The sequence below is a fragment of the Paramisgurnus dabryanus genome, chromosome 5 (assembly GCF_030506205.2).
Source record: "Paramisgurnus dabryanus chromosome 5, PD_genome_1.1, whole genome shotgun sequence".
Taxonomy (NCBI): domain Eukaryota; kingdom Metazoa; phylum Chordata; class Actinopteri; order Cypriniformes; family Cobitidae; genus Paramisgurnus; species Paramisgurnus dabryanus.
This window is the reverse complement of record NC_133341.1, coordinates 44,298,081-44,325,249: the sequence shown is the minus strand read 5'-3', so window position 1 is coordinate 44,325,249 and position 27,169 is coordinate 44,298,081. Positions and strand designations below refer to the sequence as shown.

The following is a 27,169-nucleotide window of genomic DNA, read 5'->3' as shown; positions in this document are numbered from 1 at the left end:
GTCTGATCTCCGGGTCCAGCGTTGTCACTTTTAGCATAGCTTAGCATAATTCATTGAATCTGATTAGACCATTAGCATCGCGCAAAAAATAACCAAAAAGTTTCAATATTTTTCCTATTTAAAACTCTTCTGTAGTGGCATTGTGTAATTAGACTGACTGAAAATTAAAAGTTGCGATTTTCTAGGCTGATATGGCTAGGACTGGCGTAATAATCAAGAACTTTGCTGCTGTAACATGGCTGCAGGAGGCGCAATGATATTATGCAGCAGACGAAAATAGTCCCATTAGTATCTTTCAATAGCAGGGGACTATTTTCGGGCGGGCACTGTGTAATATCATTGCGCCTGCTGCAGTTATCTTATGGCAGCAAAGTCCTTGATTAGTAAGCCGGAATGAGAGTATAGTTCCTAACCATATCTGACTATAAAATTGCAACTTTTAATTTCTGTCGGTCTTAGCAGACGATGTAACTACAGAAGGTTCAAGTTTTAAATAGGAAAAATATCGAAACTCTTTGGTTATTTTTTAGGCGTTTAATGCTAATGGTCTAATCAGATTCAATGGATTATGCTAAGCTATGCTAAAAGTGGAATCGCCAGACCCGGAGATCAGCTGAATGGATTCCGAAACTGTAAAAATCAAATGTTTAACTCTAGGGGAACTGGGAAATTTGCATATTTTCAAAAAAAGTGGAGTGTCCCTTTAAATCTACAGTAAGTTACTGGCAAACAGCTGCATAACTACAGCAACAAATTTTACAGTGTACAAAAATCTCTGAACAGCGAGGCCATAAAAGAACCATATTTGGTTGCCCAAACTTAAAAGAACCATTTTATTCTTATTTTTATTGTCTAAAGAACCTTTTTTTCACTATAAAGAGCTTTTTGTAAAACAGAAAGGTTCTTTGGATGTTTCTCATGGAACCATTTAGCCAAAAATGCTTTTTATGGCATCGTATAGCACCTATATTTTTTAAGAGGGTACAGAACCTGAACTCGTCAGTGATCATACTTATATGTTTTGACCAGGGAACACTTCAATCAGCAATCAGGGAAGATCTAAAGACTTTTCTTAGTTCAGTGTTTTAAATTTTTATGAACATTTTGGCTTTCATTACTCTAAAACCAGCATTATGCGAATAGAATTATGCATAAAGCGCTCCTGGGTTTGGAGGAGGACTGTGTAGGACTGTTCAAACAGGGTTTGGTAGGCACATCTTATCTGATATCTGCTACAATCCTGATGTGCCTGCCTAAGTTTTTCATTCGCCTCATTTCTCGGTGGCACGCCAATCCATCACAGGACTGACAGGATGTCAACGAAAGAGATGCATTTTAAGAGAATTATCTATTTTTGTACAAAGTGTAATTTTATCTCTATACCAATATTTCATTGAATTCTACGTTGTATACATGGTGTAAATATTTTTAGGTAGTCATGCCCTCAAACCTGGATTGAAAGAATGGTTTACACAGAAATGCTTCTCTGTTCTTTTGCCATATATCATTCATGGTACCATCAACTGGGAGCTCGTTCATTTTTAACAGGATACATTAAGGGTGTTTTGTGTATTGTCATATTATATATGTCGAATGTTTAAGGATTATTAAATTTCTAATTCAAAGACGACTGATGTTATTTTTCGCAGCTTCTCACAAAGCAGAAGCTCACTGAAATTAAGTTTCTGTAGACTTTTTTTTAAAGGTTAAAGATGTTGAGAAATGACACACAATACACATGAAGTAAAGCATGACATTTTAAACAATTCAAAATAAAAAATGTCATATGTGTATGACTTCCTTTCTTAAGTTAAATACAAAGAAATAATTTTGCATTATTTGTTATACCTTCATTTTTCCATGTTATACTTCATCATGCATTTAATATGAAAGTAATCCAAATGATGGGTTCATTTACTGTACTGTATGTCTTCCGAAGCACAAGGTTTATGAGAAAAAACTATTAACATTTTGAAAAACTTTGTGATCAGCTAGAGAAATGTAAACAGATACTGGATGATAAAAGAGTGAGTAAATTATGAAAAAAGTATCTTAACCTTTACCTTTAAAGAGATAGTTCACCTCGAAATCCCCATGTTTTTACAAACCTGTATTGCTTTGTTCTGATGAACACAAAGGAAAATATTTTGATTCGTTCCTGGACCCCTTTCACTTCCATAGTAAAAAAAAGAATACTATGGAAGTAAATGGGGTCTACGAATGGTTTGGTTACAAACATTTCTCAGAATATCGTCCTATGTGTTTATCAGAACAACAAAATTTATACAGGTTTGTAACAATAAGAGAGTGAGTAAATGATGACAGAATTTTCTTTTTTGGGTGAACTATCCCTTTAAGGGAGGCCAACATTTATCCAATATCTGCATCAAACACAATTGTACCATACAGCACAGCAATAAATATTAGTTTATAATTTATATTCATTGGCTATTTGTATCAGTTCAAGGGAAATTTGAAAGTAGGGATTTTGTTCATTTTAACTGCCTCTAAAGCCACCAAAATTTCACATAAGTAGTATCATTCCCAAAAGAAGTGTTTCTTTAGATTTCTTGTATCTCTAACATTCTATCTTCAGATAAAGTTTCCAAAACATTAAACCACAATTTGTCCAATCGATATGAACAATGATTAACAAAAAAGACATATGTATATGATATAGTATATGGATATGGTATAGTTTATCATCCATGCTACATGCGTGTGTGTTCTATGGGATGGTTTGAAGTCATTTTTACAAACAAACCTTACAAAAAACAATTCTGGTGTGCATCTTGAGACAAAACAGTGTCACAAATATGTCAAGATATGTGCAAGGTGTTTTTAAATTAAGGTAATGCATCAAATATGCATTTTAGTCTGGGAAGACCTGTCTGGGGAGCCACCCCTAAATGTCCTTATCATTTACTGTCCCTGAGTTATACATGGGCTGTCTCAATGAGTATTTGTAATTTTGAAAGAACATTAAATGTTAAAGTAAAGAATTGTTCTCCATTCCCTACAGCAGTTCTCTCCATGTGGCAGCTGTGGGCAAAAGATATATAAAGCCCCCATGAGTCATCTTCTTTTCAAACTTTGAAATATCTGGTTGGGATCCTGTGAATGCAATGGCCATAGAATATAATTCCGGCATTATTTAAGTTATTAAATTGTTTTCTTTAGTTTTCTTCAGTTATCCAATAGATGGCGCTTTCAACAAACAAACTAGAGTCCTTGAAACGTCCTTTGTGGTTGCCAAAACTGCAGAAAGAAGTAAATGTTTAAAGGGGACATTTCATGAAAATCTGACTTTTTCCGTGTTTAAGTCTATTGGGTCCCCATTGCTTCTATCAACCTAGAAAATGTAAAAAATAAAAACCCAGTTTTGGTAAACCATTCTCTGCAAGCATGTGATGTCAGAAGGGGAAAATACCGCCCCTTAAAGGCGGGGTGATCTCTGAAATGTTGATATTTGAAATCACCTAAACAAACACGCACCTACCCTGATCCACACATACGCAACCCAGGCAACAATGTCGGTTAGTAGACACGCCCCCTAGCTGCTGATTGGCTACAAGTGTGTTTTGGTACTCGTCCGACTCCCTTTCCCAGATGAAAAAGTAGTACACTAGTGTACTTAAAGTGCTTAATTTTCCCACACTAATTTTGTACTTAATATACTAAAAACTCATCTTTAGTACTTCTTAAGATGTTCTGAAGATCATCTAATTGTACTTCACTGTGCTATTTTGACACCATAAATATGAACTAAAATGTGCTAAAAATATATTTAAAAAATCTTTGTATGAGTTCAAGTTTAATACAATTGTTAAAGGGGTCATATGATGAAAATGTTAGCATTGCCACTTTGTAGGTTTGAGCAAAAATGTGTCGTTTTGGGTGTGTTTTTTAAAATGCAAATGAGCGGATAAAGTGCAAACACTGATCACAATGATGGTGGTTTGTTGTAATTCAAACTCAATTGTGCTGTCAAGTCCTTCCTTTCTCTTTCTTTCTCTCTGCACTAAACGGCAGTGCAGTGGTTGGAGAGTTCAGATTAAGGAGGCGGTATTATTCTAATAAGATATCCTTATGACATCATAATGAAAGCCAAATTTCAATGACCTATTTTTGCTCACACCTACAAAGTGGCAATGCTAACATTTTCATCATATGACCCCTTTAACTAAATAATTTTTTTAATACAGATGTAGTATGTTAAAAGTGCATTTTAGTTCATATTCATTATGTCTCAAAAAAGCACAAGTACACTTAGATGATCTTAAGAACATCTTAACAAGTACTAAAAATGAGTTTTTAGTATATTAAGTACAAAATTAGTGTGCGAAAATAAAGCACTTTAAGTAAGTACACTATGGAAGTGTACTACTTTTTCACCTGGGTTTCCAAAGTGTTTTACAAAAAAATCATGCACCCCGCCTTTAATCTGCACTATCCAACCACGGAACCGCCATAGTGCAGAGATCAACTAATTTGCATTTAAAAAGACACACCCCAAAACAGCACATTTTTGCTCACAACTACAAAATGGCAATTTTAAGATGCTATTATAAATGATCTATATGATATTTTGGGCTAGAACTTCACATACGTACTCTGAGGACACCAAAGATTTATTTGACATCTTAAAAAAGTCTTAAACTTGATGTGGTTTTCATGGAAGCAAAACGGCTTTTAAAAGCTTTATTGTTTAGAGTGTAAATTACAAAATTATCCTAGAACAGCTGTCAATATAAACAATAACTTCCATTTATTAGTAATAACATTTAGTTTTGTATAATTTAAAACACGTGATCATTTTAAATTGTAAATTAAATTGCAAATAATGTATATTTGTTTTAGTTTTTGTGGAAAATAGATGAGAATACTTCCACAAAATAATTTCCATCCAGATTAAACTTTTAAAACAAGTATATGCTCTTGAAATAACACATAACTTCGAGTAAAATTACACGCACATCGCCGCGCATGCGCAGCATTTACTGACAACTTGAAGCGTTTATGATGCTGTCCCCAATATATATTTATTTATTTTCCTCGATGAATAAGAAACTGTTGCAGATCTGTTTTCCCTGGACGAACAGAGAACGAAACTAAGCTTTCGAGTTTCGTTCTTAAACCGTTTCTGGGAATAGATGCGATGTGTTAATAACTACGCGTCGACCAGACCCGATCCAAGATCAGTTTTACAGCGTTTGCCCGTGTAATATTCGGTGTCGACAGTCATTTACACAACAACAACCACAATACCGTGCGACGCAGCGCGCATGCGCACAACACTACCCAACCAGTGTCGACCCCAGCCATCTATTATGCTTCTTCGCAATAAAAGCTACCCGAAAATCTGCGAGGAAAACGCCACCGGAGCCGCTTGGAGTGAAAGTAATAAAGTATACCAATCGCATTTGCGCTCAGCACGTTCCGATTGGAGTTTATGTTCAGTTTGGATGATGCATATTGATGTTTTTGGGGGGGAAACACAGCTGAATGTGGCTAGTTGGATCTCCTCTGTCAGACTGGAGCCGATGAGCGGCGCTTTACAACAATGTAACAAAACCTTCTTTCAAGCGCCGCCGTTTTGAACCCCGTCCGTGTCGGTTTTTCCTGTTGTATCAGGCGTGAATAAACACCGCGGATACATTATGGGATGCTTTTAAATGAGCTCGGCGAGTAGCTAGCTGGCTGCACGGTACGCATACACAATGGTTGTGTTAAAGACATGGTGGGGCTCGATCCTCGGCATTCCTCACTCGATGCCCTGTCTCTCCCGTGCCCGCCATCTTTTAAAGAACTTAAATATACACGCCCGGTGCGGTTAGTTTTACGCGCGATCGCGAAACGTATTCCCAGTCAAGTTTACGATGTAACGGCGCGATTTTCTTGCCGATGTTAAGCTTTTGTCTGATTCCTAGTAAACCTGGCGTTTTTGAAATGCGCTTTCTCGGTTAAAACTGATTAAAAACTACACTCGTAAATTAGTGTTTATTTTAAAAACATAGCAGTTCACACTTTGGCCTCATTTTCTTGCTGTAGTACATTTAGTTGGAAATGCAAAGTAACTAAGAATATAATAATTTTAGTTATAATATTTGTTATGCGTATCAATTGCATAAATTATTACTATTATTTATAAACGCATATAATATTTAAAATCTTAAAGTCGTCAACAACTTTATCGAGAACAAGTGCAGACCTAAACAAAGTGATGATAAACAAATGTATGTACACGTGCAAATTGACACTGAGGTACGAACTGTTATTGTTTGGTGCGGATTTGATGTTTATTACGCACCCTATGTAGTGTCACTTTCAGTCACGCTCTACATTTAACACGTCATTTCCTTGTGTTTACTAACAGAGTGCTGACACTCAGGTCCTGAGATGGGATGTGTGTGTCAAGGTGGGACTAAGGAGCAAGAGGATCATTGTAACTGAGCTAAGAGACGTACAGGCGTCATTCAAGCGACTTCTTCCCTTTTACTGGCCAGTATGTCGGTGGTCACGTCCCCTGCCCAGGTGCCTCCACCTATTGTGAACCCCCCTCCACCCGAGTTCACCAACCCCAGCAAACCGGGCCGGAAAACAAACCAGCTACAATATATGCAGAACGTGGTCGTGAAGACCCTGTGGAAACATCAGTTCGCCTGGCCCTTCTACACACCTGTCGATGCCATCAAATTGAATCTGCTGGTAAGTTTAAGTATTGCGTTGGAATAGTTGGTGGGTTACTAGTCTGCTTGGCATTGTCTAATTCATTGTCTTTATCATATAGGACTACCATAAAGTTATAAAAAATCCAATGGACATGGGAACCATAAAGAAGCGGCTTGAGAATAATTACTATTGGACTGCTGGTGAATGCATGCAGGACTTTAACACTATGTTCACAAACTGTTACATCTATAACAAGGTAAAATATGTTAATAGTTGTACTGAGGGGTTGTAATATTCTGAAATGGTTTATTAACATGACTTTATGCATAGCAATTTGCTGAATTTTATGTAAGGAAGGACCAGAGATGTGTAACTAGCATAGTGTAGTTGCTAAGGGCAACAGTCAGGTAAGAAGTTTATCAGTCGCTCAGTGAAGCAGTTGACCAATCAGAATCAAGTATTTACATTAATGCATAAATTACATGCGAATTATGCATTACAGTAGGTGTTCCCAGGGAATTAATCCCATGTAATGCGAACGCAACACTACTAATTGAGCAACAGAAAGGATTTGTAAGGAGTAACAGTGTCAGTTTTCTATTTCTCATCTTAGCCCACAGATGACATTGTTCTGATGGCTCAAGCATTAGAAAAGATTTTTCTTCAGAAGGTAGCTCAGATGCCCCAGGAAGAGGTGGAACTTCTACCCCCACCACCGAAGGGTAAAGCACGGAAACCCGGGGCACCTCCTGCATCAGGTAACTCATTGGATGTCACAGATAAGCTTTTGGATGTTGCTTTGGGAAACGTTTCCAGCTGACCTGTCATTATCACATCCAAGTAGATAACCAACAATCGATAGCACTGACTGCAGGATCTCCGTCTTCGTCATGCCCGAGTTCCCCCCCTCAGCTGGCTCAGACTCCTGTTATAGCCGCGACTCCGGTCTCAACCATCACTTCCAACGTGCAGGCCGCGCCCCCTGCCGCAGCAATGATCCCAACTGCGCAGCCTGTTGTCAAAGTAAGACCTGTAGAAATAACATGCGTGCTATTCTCCAGGTTTCTTTTTATTGTTCTTGGTGTTCTCTCTCTCTCTCTCTCTCTCTCTCTCTATATATATATAATATATATATATATATATATATATATATATATATATATATATATATATATATATATATATATATATATATATATATATATATATATATATATATATATATATATATATATATATATAGCTCAGATGCAAAAGCCATTAAAAATGAGATAATGATATTAACCGAATTAGGGATGTTAACAATTAATCGATCTTCAATTAATTGTCAATAAGAATTAAAGCGATAAAACTTAACGATTGTCAAAAAAGCAAGCACGTCCGGCGCACAGAACTTTTACCAGAAATGCTGCTATACACAGGGAAGGAGACCAGAATCCATTTTTAATGAACAGATTAAAATGTAATCTTAAATTCTGGCAAGAAACTAAAATGTACACTCTGAACGCCCGCAACATATATCATTGATCGTCATTATTGACTGGCTGAGGCGCTACACGCTAGCCAAGTTGACTGTTTTGGGTTTTCTAATGGAAGGTTGAAATCTTCATAATATAAGCATCTTTGCTGGAAGTACGCCACAGGTCTAAGCTGAGGTGACAACGGGAGAAGTGCCCTTTGTGTGCTTCTTGGATATAATTACAACAAACAGTGTATCAACGACTCGGAAAGCGAGGTGAACAGCTAGAAAAATAACACTTGATGATAATGAAACTTTATTTTGTCATGGACTTTCATGCAACTGTGCAGAGTGCCGTTATGAGGCGGAGTTATACTGTGTCTATTAGTCATTATATTTCATTACGAGATTAAATTGATGATTTTTATCAAAACACCAACTACATTGACTCATTTTACAATTCCACTAGGATGTTATTTAGACAAAATAAAATATTTTAATTTGCGTAAGGAAGCTGCGTTTTTACGCCCACTTTTATGTCATTGGCTAGAGCCTTTGCCACTGCAGTAAAGGCTTATTACACTATTACAGTTAATGCTTATTCAATTGATTGATCGTTAATTTAAACAATCATCGAATATGGGAAATTGCATAAATTGACATACGTAAACTGAATGCTCTCAGCACGTAAAATACGTGCATCAGATACTTCCACTTCAAATTCGATTAATCGCGGCCTCAGGTAATTCAGAAATACTGGTTAGTTGGTAGGGTCCTTTAAGTGCCAAGTCGATTTTTCAGCAAAATCCTCAGTGCATGGAAGACGAATTTGAAACAACCGTGGGTCACATTCAAACTTGGGTCCCTTGTGAGTACCTGAACCTGAAAACAACTCGAATGTGGCATGACTTTTATGTGTGCTTCAGTTTCTTGATTTTTACATTTTGAATTCTTACTTATTGAACTAATTATTTGCAATGTTTCTAGTTGCATATTTTTTTAGTGATTTTGCATCTGTTTATCATGTCTTGGAGAAAAACGTTGCATGCACTTAGAGGGTTTTGCAGCGAAACACAGCCAAATTTGTTAAATACTAGGGCTGGGATAAACGATTATTTTTTTAACGATTAATCTAGCGATTCTTTTTTCGATGCATCGATTAATCTAACGATTCATTTTGTCAGTCCGATTCGACTTCGATTCGATTCGATTCTCGATTATCTCCCCATTAATTAACTAATAGCAAGTTATACATGTTGATTTACATATCTGAATGTAAACATTTTTAATATATCTTTATTGCTCTTAAAATTTCAAAATAAAAAAAGACTATACAAGTGCAAAATAATGCATTCTTAGACAGAGGTAGCATTCAATAAAGCATTTGCAGTGCATACTGTGCAGTTAAGTAACCATATAAAAATCTCAAGTTCAAATGACTTTATTTTGCATGCATTTATGAGCAAAACCTCTTCAATGTGCCTTTTGATGGTCTGTGTAATTTTTATAACTAGATTTGTTTAATCCACATTGTTTTCATGCTGTTCTAGTCCATTTAATGACAGATAAGATAGACTTATTATAGACTTAAGAAGCACATATATTATTAAATCTCTTTCTCTTAAGTTTATTAAGATAGATTAGGACTCATTTACTGCTGGACAGAGAGTGAATGAAAGCGCAGTCTTCTGGCAACAGTGACATATTTCATTGCTTTCTGTTAAATTGCTCAAATGACTGTTTAAAACACACTTGGCATCACATTCATGATTTTATGGTAAAATGACACTTTTTCGCGTAAATCCACGAGCATTTAAACCATAAACAAAGCACTTTCACTTTAATTGAGCGTGAGCAGCGCAGCAGAACCACGCAGAAACGATTGCAGCACTGTTGCTACAGAGCCGCCCAAGTATTTGCAGCTGGCTCCGACCTCCGTTTATATCCGTTTCGAGCCGCGAGCTCGCGCTGCTCATGCGGCGGGGTGCATGCTTGTTAACATGGGCGCTGAAAAAACCACGCGCCGCGCGGCCGCAGGCACTGCTCACCCTTGCTGTGTGAAACCGGCGTGGACTGAAGCCACTCGCGTTGCTACTACTGCGCCGCCTTTTGGGTCTGACGAATCGACGCGCATATTTTGCGTCGACGTATTTTTTGCGTCGACGTCGTCGATTACGTCGACGCGTTGTCCCAGCCCTATTAAATACCAATTAAATGACTAAAGTGACACTTGTGAAACTAAGGCATATCAGTTACTGACTAATAATCGTTTCATTGCTATTAAAGGGATAATTCACCCCAAAATGATAATTTTATCATAAATCATTGTCGTTCTAAACCACCAATTGCTCCGAACACATATTTAGATATTTTTGATAAAAACTGGAAGGTCTGTCCCATTGGCTTCAGTTAGTTTCACAATTATTTTTCCCAGAAAAGAATGAAAGACATTGCCAAAAAGGTCCATGTTCCAGTAGGGCTGTGCAAAAAAATCGACTGCGATTATCATGCGTGTGTCGTCAGTAAAGCCGGTTCCGTGATTAGAAGTAAATCGCCATCAGCTGCTTTCAGATGGAGCGGCATTTATTACACAGACCCGTAGTTCACCGAGAAGCTAGGCAAAATCGCATAGATAATCGGAATCGATTTTCCTCGATTATGAACCCGATTTTGCCTAGCTTCTCTGTGAACTACGGGTCTGTGTAATAAATGCCGCTCCATCTGAAAGCAGCTGATGGCGATTTACTTCTAATCACGGAACCGGCTTCACTGACGACACCCGCATGATAATCGCAGTCGATTTTTTGCACAGCCCTATGTTCCAGCAGTAGTTTAATAATAATGTTACGAAGCGACGAGTTCGATTAAAAAAATATTGAGGGTTTTGCATCTAAACTCTTCATATGCTTTCTAAAGTGAAACGTACAATTGTAACAGTAAGAAGCAAACTATTAATATTTTCAGCAAAATTTTAATGCAAACAAACAGATTCTAAAAACACACTTTTGAACTGCGTGTCTGTGTACTCATCGACTTCAGACAACTCACAGATTTGGCACATCTCCAGTTAAGTGTTGTTGGTTCTAACACACATTGGCAATCTTATATTCCTCAGAAGAAAGGGGTGAAGCGGAAAGCAGACACTACCACGCCCACAACCTGTGCGATCACCGCCAGCAGAAGCGAATCGCCCACCGCCAGTTTGGAGTCCAAACACAGTAAAGTCATTTCCAGACGAGAGAGCACGGGCCGACCCATCAAACCTCCCAAAAAGGACCTGGAAGATGGGGACGTCTTACCACAAGGCAACAACAACACCACCACCACCAACAATAAGAAGAGCAAGCTCAACGATCATCTCAAATATTGTGACACTATACTCAAAGAGATGCTTTCCAAGAAGCACGCGGCCTACGCATGGCCGTTCTACAAACCTGTAGACGCAGAAGCTCTCGAGCTGCACGACTATCATGAAATCATCAAGCAGCCGATGGACCTCAGCACGGTCAAAGTATGATCTGATGTTTCACCACGAAATAACAATGAATGTTTGGCTTTCATTTAATACATTAAAGTTATTTTAGTTTACTACATTAGATAACAATGAACAATATTCTACAGCATTTATTAATCTAAGTAATGTTAAATTTAAAATTTACTAATGCTTTTTTTTAAAGAAACGGTTGATTCTGTGAACGTGAGTTAATGTACAATTAACTCAAATTAATAAGCAATGCACAATTGTATTGTTCTTAACAAACCTTATTAAATGCTGAAAACTATATTGTTCATTGTTATTCCACTTTCATAAAAAAAGAAATCTCTATAATTTACTCACCCCCATGTCATCCAAAATGTTTTTTCAGTCCAGAAGAAATTTTTTTTTTTTTTAAGCAACACTAAAGAGGTTTTTTTACCTTTAAAAGAACGTTTTCAAAAAAGTTTCAGTCGTTCATCCACTCGAAAAAAGGTGAACGGCACTTTCACATTCGCTTTGCAGCCCTCTATCGGCCAAAACCGCACTAAAGAAGTTACCAACCGTCGGGTCGCGGTCCTGTAGTTCGAGTGAAAACTACAAAACCTTGCTTTACGGCAGACCTACAATCCAATCAGAGCCAGCTTTGCTGCAGTAGGCTAAATTATTTACGACAGTGGTAATGGACAATTCCGCTTCCAACCTGTAGGGGGAGCAAAGAGCAAAACCATAGTATTGCTTTAAGGAAAACATTCCAGGATTTTTCTAAATTTCATAGACTTTATTGGACCCCAACAATTTACAGTTTTAATTTAGTTTAAAATTGCAGTTTCAATGCAGCTTCAGGCTCTAAACGATCCCAAACGAGGAATAAGGATCTTATTTAGGGAAACGATTTACATTTTTGGCAAGAAAAGTAAAAAAAATTCACTTTTAAACCACAATTTCTTGTCTTGCACTAGCCGTGTGACGCACCAGGGCGACCTTGGGTATTGCGTAAGCACGTCGAAAGGTCATGCATGACGTATGCAAAATTTCCGCCCCAATGTTTACAAGTGTGGAGAATGAGGACCGTTCCGATGCTGTTGTATGTGGAATGATACTAATTAATGTATTTGTGTCAGTTTATTTTTTTAAATGGCCCCCAAATGTGCGCAAAGGTTGCGCTGGAGCATCACACAGCTAGTGCAAGATGAAAAGTTGTGGTTTAAAGCTCACATAACACATGCTGTTTCTGCATTTCTGATGTTAATCTAGAGCAGTGGTTCTTAACGTTATTCCTCGAGGCCCATTGCTCTGCACATTTTGTATGTCTCTTTTATCTGACAGACTCGGTTCAGTTCATTGAGATCTCTTCTAATGAGCTGATGATTTGAATCAGGTGTGTTAAATAAGGGAGACATACAAAATGTGCAGGGCTGTGGGCCTCCAGGAATAACGTTAAGAACCACTGATCTAGAGTACCTATAGAGTAGTATTACAGCCTTTATATCTCCGAAGAGTCTTTAGTTTAATCAGATTTATAAAAGTAAGATTAGCTTTACCGATTCTTTCCGATAACGTATGAAAAAATGAAAAAGCAGGAGTTACTACCGTAGGAGGAGCGAGTACGAGTCATGCAACACTATACAACACTTATAACTTATGATTCACTACATGTTTGTATCATTTATATAATATGCACGCGCCTATTTCCAACATAAGACAGTCCGCATGCAACTCATGACCCGGTTGGGACTTTTCAATGAAATCCATTGCATCAAACACACACGCAACCCCATGCTGCTACCCCGGATAATAAACTATATCCAGTGTTTCCATAAGGCTGGCTTTTTTCTCCTTACATTCAAAAACACACTTCTTCTTTGTGCAATTGTTGAGTTTTGAAATTAAACAAAGCTGTCACGTGATGTGATGTTTGTAAGTTCTAGCATCTGCCACTGATTGACGGGTGGGCGGGGTTTTCCGGGGGAAGTGCCTATAAAAAGAAGCGATACGTTTAGAAACCCCTGAAACATCAGCTGGACCTGTAATCGAAAAAACTTTCCGAAACTTGAACGAACCCTGGCGAAGTGCATTCGGCACAGAAATACTCTGTAACACGCCCAACTGCTTTTTTGACACTTTGCCTACGTTTAGCATGAGGAAACAACTCTATAACTGTGTTAATAAGTCAGAATGCATGAAATACCCTTGAACCACCCCTTTAAAAGTGCTTATTTATTCTTGTCGAAAGTGACTATCGTTTCGCTAGATAAGACCCTTATCCCTCGTTTGGTATCGTTTTGAAACTGCAATTTTAAACTGCACTGAAACTGTAAACTGTTGGGGTCCAATAAAGTCTATTAAATTGAGAAAAAAAATTTCTCATAAAAAATTATTCTCGACTGAACAAATAAAGACATAAACAACTTGGATGACATGGAGGTGAGTAAATTATCAGGATTTTATTTTTATGAAAGTGAAATTTCCTTTACTACATATTCTTATAGTTTTTTTTAAATAATGTGTACGCGCACGGTTAAACACACTGCCTTTCAAAGCATAGTTTATTTGACTCGTACGTGAACCAGACGTTTAACGCATGCGCATTGCGACAAAATGCAATGCATCTCCTGGGCTACATACTACATTCTTCTGTACACGCATACGCATACAAAGTACACTTGGTTACAAAAATTCATTTGTGTGCATACAGTACCATTCTAATGACGAAATTTGCATCACGTTACCTGCAAGTGGACCCTTGCATATGCATTAAACGCAGCTATTCATCTAGCTATAGTTCATGTCAGCTAATGCATTAACTGATATGACCAAATAATCTAATTGTTAGGTTTTACCATTTTGTTTTTAACTGTCTAAATTGTTCATATACCCCTTGAAAACATGTAGAGGTCTTAGTTTTTAAAGTTTTGAAACTAAACATTGCCTCTATTCTAGAAAAAGATGGACGGCCGAGAATACCCAGATGCCCAAGGTTTCGCGGCAGATGTTCGGTTAATGTTCTCAAATTGTTACAAGTACAACCCACCTGATCACGAGGTCGTTGCCATGGCCAGAAAACTACAGGTGAGTTTATTTCAAATGAAGACTTCAAGATGTTCCTGTGGAACCAGAGGCCTCACTGTTTTGTTTCCCCACAGGATGTGTTCGAGATGAAATTCGCCAAGATGCCAGATGAGCCCGCTGAGCCGTCGTCCCCGAGCACGGTGTCGGCCACGGCGGTGGTGAGCAAGAGCACGGGAAGCAGCGAGAGCAGCGCGGACTCGTCCAGCTCCAGCTCGGACTCAGAGGAGGAACGGGCCACCAGATTGGCCGAACTGCAGGAACAGGTGAGTGTCGAAGAGGTGGGGACCAAGATGGGCAGAGAGATGGGCAGAGGCCACGCCCGCTCCCCCTTCACATTCACCACCTCTTCAATTATGTTAGTCATTTTTGTCTTCATGTTTTTGAGGACAGGCTCCGTATAACTGCCCATTTTCACCCTGGACTTAAAGTTTAACCCTCTACCGCCTCTGCAGTTTCATATATTGGCATCTTGGCATATATTGGCTTGCATGCTGTAACACTGAAGTAGATTTTTTTGGTCACTTTAGTTGTGTCATCGTGGCCTAGTCTGATGTTACAGTATTTTTGCATTAAAATACACGTTTGAGAGTGATTATTTTGTCCCCTGATTTTACTTTGGCTTTCTTACCAGCAAACTGTGGAGCACCCCAATGGTAACAGGGCAGGGACAAAAAACGGGTGTCCCAAGCGTTTTCAGGTGACTTATATTTTTACTTCCCGGTCCCCCACCCCACTAACTCCTCCATTTTCGCAGCCTCTTTTCGAGCGGGCGGTAGAGGGTTACGGCGGTGCTTTAGGGTGTATTCAAGCTGGGCATTTCCCTCAGACGAGCTTGCTTTGTAACACAGCTAGTCTTTCGGCTCTGTTTTCTTCTCTGCGTGTGAATGACATTGATTGGCATGTTTATCAATGAGAATCCTAACTGTTTTCTGGGATGTGGTCTTCGGTGCTTTCGAATCATTCTTAAGGGAGGTGTTACCCGATGGGTATATGTTAATAAGAATGCATATTTAGTGAAAGTTAAAATTTTTCTTAAATTGCTAAAGACAAGTGTGCTATAACATTTTAATATTTGGACAATAAAAGTTGTTTAAAAATGTCAAAGGTAATACAAAAATGATCAAAAAAATGCGTGTGCGATTGTTTTTTTCCAACAAATAAGAAGATGTATGCGACAGATGTCATTCATTATCCTTAAAACTGCCCCCCCATTCACCGGTCCCATCATCTGTCCCTGCACAGCCGAGATCCTAGTTTGTTTCACTTGAGCATGTCCCGTCCCCCGCTTGCTAACCATACCCTCCACCTTCCTCCTCAGCTGAAGGCTGTACATGAACAGCTAGCCGCTCTGTCGCAGGGTCCTGTGAGCAAACCAAAGAAAAAGAAAGAGAAGAAGGAAAAAGAGAAGAAGAAGAAAGACAAAGAGAAAGACAAAAACAAGGTCAAGGTGGAAGAGGACAAGAAAGCCAAGCCGCCGCAGCCGACTAAACAAATCCAACCGAAAAAGACCTCCACGCGGAAACCCAACAGCACGTCTACCACGAGGTAAGTGTGATATTCTTACGCCATTAATATTGGTGTAAAATTCATGTTTTGTTTGTGGTGGACAGTCAATCCGGGTTTTTTATATTTACAGTAAAAAGCAGTTTTTACGCCGTTTTACTAAACAGTGGTAGTGTTTTATTATTTTTAGTGCATAAAAATGTAAGCTGTTTGTTTGGCCTACACAAAATATTACCTTACTGCATTCCACAGGCAACCGAAAAAGGGGGGCAAACCTGCCGCGACAAACTACGAGTCCGACGAAGAGGAGTCTCTGCCCATGTCTTACGACGAAAAGCGGCAACTTAGCCTGGACATCAACCGGTTGCCGGGCGAGAAGCTGGGCCGAGTGGTTCACATCATCCAGTCGCGTGAGCCGTCGCTTCGAGACTCCAATCCGGACGAGATCGAAATCGACTTTGAAACGCTCAAGCCTTCTACGCTGCGTGAGCTTGAAAGATACGTCAAGTCTTGTTTACAGAAAAAGCAACGCAAACCGTTACGTAAGTGGGCCTTTTTTATTATATATGCGAGCTAATTTTATTTATTTTAGCGTAGCCTCACTACCGACTTTCATTTAGCTCTTTCCTCTTGCCTGGTCGGTCTGCTCTAAAAGCTGAAATGGGCTGTGCTGTTTCCTCCTTTTGAGCTGGGAGCACTCACCTTCTCCACTGTGTTGCATGATTGTTTTTTTTTGGTGGTTTATGTTATACGTGCTTTTCCCGGTATGTAAAGATTCAAGTATTTCGAAGAACATCTCTGTATATACATTAAATTCGTTTTCATTACGGAAACGGGCCACGGATGCACGAGTAATAATCGTGCACACTTCTGATATGGGTTTAAACACTAGCGTAGTGGAGTGCTTTTTGCTGCTTGTTGCCACGGCGGTGAGCTCGTTACTCACCGGTCGCCGCTGTGTGTCTCCTGCAGCGGGCACTGGGAAAAAGAGTGCCAAGTCTAAAGAGGAACTGGTTCAGGAAAAGAAGAAAGAGTTAGAAAAGAGGCTACAGGACGTGAGTGGACAACTCAACAACAACAAGAAACCACCCAAAAAAGGTACCTGTGTGGTAGTGTGCAGATGTGAGCATACAGGTGGCCATAACGGCTTAGCTGGATTTAGGAGGGCAGGATGAATAGAGTGAATAGAGATAAAGGCAATCTTTTCTTTAAATCGGTACATAGTATAGCATAGTTTTGTGCTTCGTTAATTCGACTAACTTGATCGATAGGATTTTTGTCTGCCCTTCAAATGTAATCAGGGTCCAAAATGAACATTCGCTCACTGGAAACTTTGACGGTTTCAATTAGAGATGCACCGGTGTTAAATTTTCCCTTCCGAAATGGATAGCCGATTATTTAGACCAATATCTGTCAATACCGATTAATTGGTGGTTATAATAAAGAAATTTGGGGTTGACCGATTATCGATCTGGCCGATAATCACAGTCGATATTAAAGGTGTAGCGGAGGATTTTCTCGAATTTTAGAAAATAACCGCCTTCTCCACTGCGCAACCCTCCTGATTGACAAGTAGGAGGACCAATAGTCTTGATGATCCACCCGGAAAAAGAAAATCCTCCGCAATACCTTTAAGCAATTTACCGTTTATTGATTTAAAAATGTTTCAAAGCATTAAAAGTTTTTGTCAGAGCCATCTAAATTTCGACATTAATTTTTTTACACCATACATATCGGTTCAAAATATCGGTTATCGGTGTACTTGATCTGTAATAATCGGTATCGACGTCTGCACTGAAAAACACATATTGGTCGACCTCTAAAAGAAATATTCCACTTTAATTTTAAAAATCTCGATAATTTACTCACCCCCATGTCATCCAAGATCCTTTCTTTGTTCAGATGAAATTACTTTTTTTTTTTTTAAGAAAACATTCCAGGATTTAAAATAATATAGTGGACTTTAGTGGACCTCAGTTTACAGTTTCAATGCAGTTGAAGCTTCAAAGGGCTTTAAACAATCCCAACCGAGATCTAAAGGGGGTCACACACCGTACGCGCAGCTCAGCGCCGAGTCGAGTCGAGAGGTATCGTAGAACTGGAAGTGCACATTGAATAGCGCAAGCTTAGTCAGATGGCGTCTACTTCAAAATGCTAAATATACACTAGCAGCCAATGTTAATCGTTAATGATTTGGGACAAATATGATGTTATTTAATGTTAAACTATGTAAGTGGCGCTCTGTGGCGCAACAGGGATTTGAGCAACTTTGAGCTACAGGGATTTTGAGTCATAGGTGGGGGCCGCGGACAGGCGACACATAGAAAACCCAAAGACTGTGTTAAATTCTTTTTAGAAAGGCACGGCGCTGACTTTTTAAGGGTCTTATCTAGCAATATTATTTTTACCCAAAGAAATGCCATCATGACCTTACATATTACTTAATCACGTTGAAAGGTCATGCATGACGTATGCGAAACTACCGTCCCAGTGGTAATAAGTGTGGAGAAAGAGGACCGTTCAGACGTGGTTGTGTGTGGAATGATACTTATTAATGTCTTTGTGTCAGTTTATTGTTTAAAATGGTCTGCAAATGTGCGTTTCATATATGTTATGCGTGACCTTTCGACGTGATTACATACTACTTAAGGTCGCGCTGGCACGTCACTCTGCTAATGCACGAGAAGTTGTGGTTTAAAAGTACATATTTTTTATTTTTTGGGGGGCGAAAATGACGATTGTTTTGCTAGATAAGACCTTTATTCCTTGATCATTTAGAGCCCTCTGAAGCTGCATTGAAACTGAAAACTGTCCATTATATTATATAAAATCCTGGAATGTTTTCCTTTAAAACAACTTAATTTCTTCTCAACTGAACAAAGAAACACATTAACATCTTGGATGACATGGGGGTGAGTAAATTATAATTTTTTTATAAATTTATAAAAGTGGAATTCCTTCAACTAAATTTCATATACTAACCATTAATATTGAACATTGATGTTGCTTTACACTTTCTATACACTAAGCTCATAATCATCGCATTTTCCTGTTCTCCTTTGATTGAAGGGATATGTTGGTTATTATGGAAGGTAATTTCAACCAATTTTAAATTAATGAATGAATTAAATTATAAAAAAATTTAATATGTCCCAAATTTGAAAATTAAATGCTAAAATAAAAATTTAAACATTAAATAATGCATCTTTTTTTCAACCAAATTGAAAAATAAAATGCAATTGATCATTTGACATTTCATTTTTAATAAAATCACGAGGCAAGAGGTATTTACAAATTCCTTTTCAAGTTTGCCTTTTAATTTTAACATTGGTAGTCTTGCTTCAAGATTGCATTAAAAAAAATGAAATGTCAAATAATCAATTGCATTTTATTATTCAATTTGGCAGGAAAGATTTATTATCAACTTGAAAATGAACTTTTTCTACTTAATATTTTAATTTTTATTTTATCATTTAATTTTCAAATTTGGGACATATTTTGCAATTTCATTTTTTATTTTATCATTTAATTAATTCATTTAAAATCAGCCGAAATTACCTTCCATAAGCTATGACTATTGGCTGTTTTTAAACTGTCAGCTGATAGTGTGGAAAATGGGCTTTTATTGTTCAATACCGTTTATTGGCCAATATATCGGTGCATCTCTAGTATCAGTTGATTAATTGTGCTTTCTTTTAAAGTTTAGTGAAAGTTCACCCAAAAATGAAAATGTGCTTTTTATTTACTCACCCTCATGCTATCCAATATGTTGGTGACAATTGTTTAGTAGAACAATAAAGAAGATATTTTACAGAAACCCCATGACTCCTGGTGACGTCTTGTGAAGCAATCGATCGTTTTTTTGCAAGAAATTTAACGTTATTTACCGATCCTTCTTTTAACCCTGGGTTTATACTTAAAATTTAAAAGAGGGTTTATCGCATTTTCGGGGTTAGAAAACTCTGCTACAATGTAAACAACTAAAATCTCTTTGTTATCGTAAGAATAAAAAAGTTAATAAAACAGTGTATTAACCTGTCACAGGCAGGTGTTTCAAAAAGTTAATTTTGGACCCTTTACATGTTTCGACATTGAAAAGGATTTGGACAAAGAGTAACACCGTTAAAGATGCCTGAAAAGAAAAAAAATGACGAACGATAAACGTGTTTGCGCTGCAACTAACCGACTTGACTGACTCTAATATATCAGCTGCTTGGTGGGCACATAATATATTCTATCCTTTCAAGAACAGTTCTTTGCTTTCTGTGTGCATGTACCATAATACACAACATCGGGTGTGGGTTAAGGGTGACCGCTTCAAATCTATTCAATATAGGGACAAAGGCCAAACAGGAAATGAACTCGACACGTATATTCAATGTTTTTTCCTCACACCCCCATCAGACCTCTTTAATGACTTCTATTTCCTGTTCCCAGCAGAGAAGGCGGGGTCAGCGCAGGGGGGCGGGCCATCTCGGCTGAGTGGCAGCAGCAGTTCCTCCGATTCGGGCAGCAGTAGCTCCAGCGGCTCCAGCTCCGAGAGCAGTGACTCGGACTGACCTCGGATCAGAGCGTCACGTACTTCGGCCTCCTCTATTTTCTAACGAGTAGTGTGTCTTGTCATGAATAGTATCTCTCTGAAGGCCTGTTTTTATAAAGAACTAGAAGCATCGCAGATGGCAGAGGATATTTTAAAATAGTTTGTAGAAACGGCTCGGACGGAGTGGAATAGTTCAGACAGTTTTGAGGTTATTCCGCTAACCCTCAAAGGGAAACGCCTGGTATCAGCAGAGGAAAAAAAGACAAAAAAAAGATATTTTTTTTTGGAAAATGCATAAGTCGTGGAGGTGAAACGGTTGCGTGTGTGTCAGTCGTTTTCTTTTTTGGTTTTTGTTTGCTGCTCATTAGATTCATATTGAAAACGTACATTAGCGGAAAAACTGACAAATGTCTGGCTGCATTTTACCGATCGTGTAGCTACGCAAGGTCTGAAGGAACAAAACTCCTGCTCTGGTGTCGTTCTGTCATGTTAGCATGACTATTCAACTCATTCCACATTTATTGTACTGATTAGTCTTCGTTGTTACCATTTTTAAAAGGATCTATTTATTTTATTTTTTGTATCCACACATGCCATCTTTATGGATATGTTTCTTGACAGATTCAGTGGCTCAACAGTACTCTATACAGTGTCCGCCAACCCCGATGTCAGCATCGATATATTAAATCATTCTGAGAGGCGCTTACGCATCGCTTGCAGTAATTTGGCTGTTTCGACACTGTGTACACTTTCTCTTCCGGTGCTCTCGGTTCAGTATTTGTTGTAGAATTTTCTCTAGCTTTATTGTTTGTTTTTATTCTATATCATACACTTGTTTGTTTTATATTTGGATTGTCTTGTGTATTTTTTTTACCATTGATATGTAGGTGTCCCTGTTTCTGCTTTCTAGAATGTCTCATCTTTACCATGTCCACTCATAGGACAATCAAGTTGTGTTTTCATTTCAGTATATATATATATATATATAAATATATGATGGAGGTATACACTTAAAGATCATCGAGATAATGGCAAAACGCATTATGTTGTTCAAAAACATCTGTTTTGGCATACATTTCTCTCCCTGGACGTCCTCTGTGGGAATAAAGAATAAATAGCAGTAGCTGTCCAGGACAAGTAGCCACTTCAAGGAGTCTTAAGAATAAAGTTGGACTTTGTGAAGAAGACTTCAAACAGCAGCACTAGATTTAACTCCAGACTGATGTGTGTTCAACAGTAGTTATTAGTTGGAAGTATTACAACTAATGTTCTCCATTTTAGTAATAAGCTTAAATTTCCTCTTTTTTTTTTTTTTTTTTTTGGAAATGCTGTACTGAATGCTTTCAGTGGTACCTAAACACTTCTTGCCATGTATACAGAATAGTTTATTTGGAATGGGCCATGACTGATAATCTTTATAAAATATGAATGTATTCGAGGTTCTTTTCTTCTCATTTCTCGTTTTTTCCTGTACCACTCTTAAAGGGTTTTGTAGCATTAACAAAGATTTTTTTTTTATTTACAGTACTTAATTTAAATATCAACCTCTAAAACCAATGGATTTGTTCTTGATGCCTTAATTTAAATAGTTGGCACAAAGTAGATAAATGGTTCATGTATAACAATCAAGTTGAAACCAATGTGTATAGATTCTTTAAATGAAAGAACGTGTAAACATCAAAATCGTGTGAAACACGTAGCTCAGTTTTGCTTTCTTCACTGTATTGCGTTACATGTTCAAGCTCAGCATTTCCTTGTGACTATAGTGTGTGGTTTCTAAAATAAGTTTTGTTACAGCTTCTCTCACTCGGTTCCTACAGCAGGGCCTAGTGTGAATATAACTGGGGTTCTCGAGGCAGAAAATGATGCAGAGATATAAAGATACATAGGATATATAATTACAAATATAAATGTATATTCACTACTTAGTCCTCAACTCTGTCTTGGGTCTAAATATTTTCGTTCTTTTTTTATCAGAGAGAGAACATTTGTGTATTGCATGCCAATTTACAGTATATTTCTTAAAACTTTTTTGAGCGGTTTATAACATGTAAATGTCATTCGAGTTAAATTTTAAAATTGATAGCGCTACTTATGAGTACAAGTCGAAGCAAGTTAACGAGTATGTTTTGGGACGGACCTACGTGGTTATATCTGATGTATAAACTAATCTGAGATTTGGACACTGAGCCCCTTCGTTTTTTGTAAATAAATCACAAAAACCCATAGTAGTGTGTTTTACTCTCTAGCTACTGTATATTGTTAATGTATTAAAAGCTTTGTAAAATGTTCAATTCTCAAAAAAATAAACCATGTACAATGAGAAAAGGATGGGGCCTAAAACTGAACCCTGTGGGACAACATATTTGACCCAAGATTATTGTCAATTGTAAATGTCATTAAAGTAATAACTGGATAAATAAGACTTAAACCAGGTTAACACTGATGGGGACATACTTTTAGGGGTGGTTTCCTGGACAGAGATTAGCTTAAACCAGGACTAGGCCTTTGTTTAATTAGGAAATATAACTAGTTTTAACAAACATGCCTTACTCAAAACATTTCTTGTGTGCATTTTGAGGCCAAACAAAGGGCACTGATGTATTTTAAGATATGTCAGTGCAAGTTGTTTTTAGTTTGGACAGCTCTTACATTTATTTTAGTCTAGGACTAGTCTAATCCCTGTCCGGGAAACCGCACCATATAGTCTATTCATAGAAAGGTGTGATCTGTAGTGTTGAAAATTACAATTTGGTAACCCAGTAGCACTGGATTAGAATACGGCACTGTGATCAGATGCTCACAGAGATATAGATAATACATTAAGTATAATAGAGATAAATACTGCAGTTTTCAGATGTGCATAAGGCCAAGTTCAAGTCATTGTTATGCCATCTGCCTATGGCAATGTGACTATATAAAAAGCGAAATAAAAAAAATTAAACGGTGTATAGTAACAGAAAATCATATCACATAACAGAACAAATTCGGGATTGTCCACTGCTGTCAGAGTCTTTTGCCTCGAGTTTGGTTTTGTCTCGTATCACCACAGCTTGGTTGCCGTACTGGCTGTAGCATGTACTCCGACTGCGGCTCAGGTAGTTGCTCGGCGGCGCTTTCTCCAGCTCCATCTGTTGCTGCTGCCAAATAAGCAGCGATGTGTCCTTGAATCTGAGACGAGCGTAACCCTCCGACTTCGCCTTTTCTGCTAAAGGACAACGTTCTGTCATTGCGAGTCAATGTAAACAAGCTCATGAAGAAGAGGCTGATCGTCTCAGAAACATTTGGGGTTTCGGTCAGGCACTTTGCTGCAGGGTTGACCGAGAGCTTCGCGCACCATCGAAGAAAAACAAGGATGATAATCCGCTCTTCATTGGCTAACAAGGATTCATACTGTTAACGATGAGCAACTCGAGTTTAATATCATCAAATAGTTTTTAAATCATGCGCTTCAGTAGTATTCATCAGAGCTTTTATATTGGAAAATGTTGAAAAAGGAAACCGAAAAGTTGACTCAAAACGACGCCAGCGGCTGCCTGTGGCAACAACGTCCGTCTGGAATATAATTCCGCTTGAAACGGCGAGCCGTTTAATGGTTCCGATCGAAGTTATTTTTTTAGCACTCCCCAAAAAAATCTCATGTTTTATATTGTAAACGATTAAAAAAAAACATACCACATCAAAAAATCTGATCACGTCAACTAAAAATTATCATTTTATTTATTACAATTAATTACAGTACCGAATAAACACATGGAAAAAGACAAGATAGCCAGACATAGAAATCAATTTTTATTTCAGAGTAGCGAGCATTTAAAAAAAAAAAAAATCAATGAGTCTTCAACTGACATAAAACGTTAGATATTAAGCCTCTCGTGCATATGGCAACATGAGTGTGCCTGCTCCACCATTACAAATAAAATGCATCAGTTAATAAAGACTGTAAATATTCTGTAGATATCAGGAGGTTTCAGCAAATGGTGGAGTTTTCGAGGATTTTTTACTCATTTCTTTTTAGGAACAGGAACAGCATCAAGCGGCAGCCCAATTTCCTTTCCTCGCAACTTGAGGCCTACAAAAAAAAGTTAATTAAAAATGGTCATGTAAAATTGCACAACAGGTTGGGTTGCAGAATGCGGGTGTCCTGGTGACAAACACACCCTTTAAGGGGGCTCATTTTCCAGCTCTTCTAGAGTTAAACGACTAATTTTTACCTTTTTTGAATCCATTCAGCCGATCTACGGGTCTGGCGGTACCACTTTTAGCATAGCTTAGCATAATCCATTGAATCTGATTAGACCATTAGCGTTGTGCTCAAAAATGAAACAAAAAGTTTTGCTATTTTTCCTATTTAAAATTTGACTCTTCTGTAGTTACATAATTTAAAACCGATAGAAAATTAAAAGTTGCGATTTTTCTATCCCGATATGGCTAGGAACTATACTCTCATTCTGGTGTAATAATCAAGGACTTTGATGCCGTACCATGGTTGCAGCAGGCACAATGATATTATGCCCTTGGTAACTTTCAATAGCAGGGGACTATTTTTTAGACACTGCGTAATATAATTGCGATGCTGAAGCCATGGTTTCAAAACGGTAAAAATCAAATGTTAAACTCTCGGAGAGCTGGAAAATAAGCCCATTATCAAAAAAGTGGAGTGTTCCTTTAAACAGGACATTATTTTGTACTGTAAACCACTGGTTCTCAAACTTTTTCACATTGCGGTCCAACTTCTGTGCGGTGCATCCGTTCGTGCCCCCCAAAGAAAATTTATGACATAAAATTTCTAAAACTTAAAATTGTAATAAAACAAACTTATTTCATTATACAATGTAGTGCTGTTGGTTAGTAGCCTTATTTTTCTGAGATTTAATTACACATAATTTATGATAAATAAATATTTTATAAAATCATAAAACTGGGCCCCCCCTTGAACCATCTCGCTACCCCCAGTTTGAGAACCACTGCCGTAAACTACAGTGTAACACTTTATCAACAATATATACACGTGTCATTATTAAGTGAAACAAACAATCAATACTTAATGCACATATGTGACCATGGACCACAAAACCAGTCATAAGGGCCAATTTTTAAAATTGATATTCATATATCATCCAGAAGCTGAATAAATAAGCTTTCCATAGATTTATGGTTTGTTAGGATAGGACAATTTTGGCCAATATACAACTATTTAAAAATCTAGAATCTGAGGGTGCAAAAAATCTAAATGTTGAGAAAATTGCCTTTAAAAGTTGTCCAAATAAAGTCTTTAGGAACACAAATTACTAATTATAAATACATCTTTGATATCTTTACGGTAGGAAATGTACAAAATATTTTTATGGAACAATCTTTACTTAATATCCTAATGATTTTTGGCTTTAAAAAATATACGATTTATATAAAGAACAAAAGATATCTTGACCTATATAATGAATTGTTGGCTATTGCTACAAATATACTTATGATCTATTCTTCTAAATCAGTCAGACTACTAAACTTTTCAAACAGCAACATCTTACCAATTGCTCGCTCAATCTTTCCCATTACTTGGTTATTGGGGATGGCTTTCCCAGCTTCATACTCTGCTATGATTTGTGGCTTCTCATTAATTTTCTAGAAAAAAAACACCACATGCACATGAGTATAAAATGGGTCAAAACACAAACAAAAGTAAAATGGGTCACAGGTTTGCAAAGTACTCACAGTTGCCAGATCCTTCTGGGTGAGGCCCTTATTTTGCCGGCCCTGCTGAATAACCTTACCCACTTCAACCGACACTCTCTGGTGGCTCAGCTCCTCTGTCTCTCTGTCCAGCTTGGCTGTGTTCTTGGTTACAAGGTGTTGTTTATTTTGCCCAGCAGCCCCTTGGATGATTTATATTATTTTATTCTTAACAAGAGTAGCATATAGGAGGATAAAGTAAAGATGATAAAAGCAACATTCTTACATTTCTTTGATGTCTCCACGTCATGTCCCTTCCTCTGAGCAGCGATTACAGCCTAAAAAGAAATGATATTGCATCAACCAATACTATTATGGCGCAGGCTTGTTATTATGGCTTCCACCACGTTTCGTAAACTGACTAACCTAACATGACGCATGTTAATCATCTGCCTGTATTTGTTGTTATTTATGTCGTAAATCTGAATCTGTTTTGCGCATTGTTGGGGTCAAAATAGTCGTAACAGGTCACGTAGCACACATTTGTTTGTCAAATGTTAACTAGCGTCAGTAAACTCTCAAGCAGACGGCTATACCTGTTTAGACTTTGACTGCGCAGCCGAACCTTTCTTCCTCAAAACAGTCACCGTATCCCAGTCACTTTCTGCCATGTTTGAGAAATGTAGTTAGTTTGGAGCAAAAGTGTTTGTTTTAAAGCGACAAATGGGGCGTTGAACGCGTCGCGTGTGTGAACCCTGCTCTTTATGCTAGTGACCAA

General features: G+C 37.8%; 3 protein-coding genes across 17 annotated transcripts; 1 reads left to right on the top strand and 2 right to left on the bottom strand.

The window, feature by feature from the left end:
- The first annotated feature begins 5,154 nt into the window (after positions 1-5,154).
- Positions 5,155-22,553, top strand: brd3b (bromodomain containing 3b). Of its 15 annotated transcripts, none has more exons than XM_065284311.2 (13): positions 5,155-5,400; positions 6,377-6,708; positions 6,791-6,928; positions 7,286-7,430; positions 7,517-7,695; positions 11,250-11,642; positions 14,550-14,678; positions 14,753-14,941; positions 15,310-15,375; positions 15,997-16,223; positions 16,434-16,723; positions 17,154-17,279; positions 20,619-22,553. In XM_065284311.2, exons 2-13 carry the CDS (start codon positions 6,508-6,510, stop codon positions 20,738-20,740), a joined length of 2,205 nt encoding a protein of 734 aa, XP_065140383.1. In that variant the 5' UTR covers positions 5,155-5,400; positions 6,377-6,507; the 3' UTR covers positions 20,741-22,553. The 15 variants fall into 15 exon arrangements, with proteins under 15 accessions (XP_065140383.1, XP_065140381.1, XP_065140382.1 ...); XM_065284309.1 differs by having other exon boundaries at positions 5,272-5,400; positions 11,247-11,642; XM_065284310.1 differs by having other exon boundaries at positions 5,272-5,400; positions 7,514-7,695.
- Positions 22,554-22,953: 400 nt separating this feature from the next.
- On the bottom strand, positions 22,954-24,350 carry LOC135774312 (putative uncharacterized protein BRD3OS). Its single transcript, XM_065284322.1, has one exon. The coding sequence runs from the start codon at positions 23,949-23,951 to the stop codon at positions 23,691-23,693; it is 261 nt and encodes an 86-aa protein (XP_065140394.1). The 5' UTR covers positions 23,952-24,350; the 3' UTR covers positions 22,954-23,690.
- Positions 24,351-24,500: 150 nt separating this feature from the next.
- edf1 (endothelial differentiation-related factor 1) lies at positions 24,501-27,149 on the bottom strand. The gene is made up of 5 exons (XM_065284321.1): positions 26,988-27,149; positions 26,678-26,729; positions 26,434-26,594; positions 26,250-26,343; positions 24,501-24,793 (listed from the first exon to the last, which is right to left on the bottom strand). Exons 1-5 carry the CDS (start codon positions 27,060-27,062, stop codon positions 24,726-24,728), a joined length of 450 nt encoding a protein of 149 aa, XP_065140393.1. The 5' UTR covers positions 27,063-27,149; the 3' UTR covers positions 24,501-24,725.
- Positions 27,150-27,169: the final 20 nt, after the last annotated feature.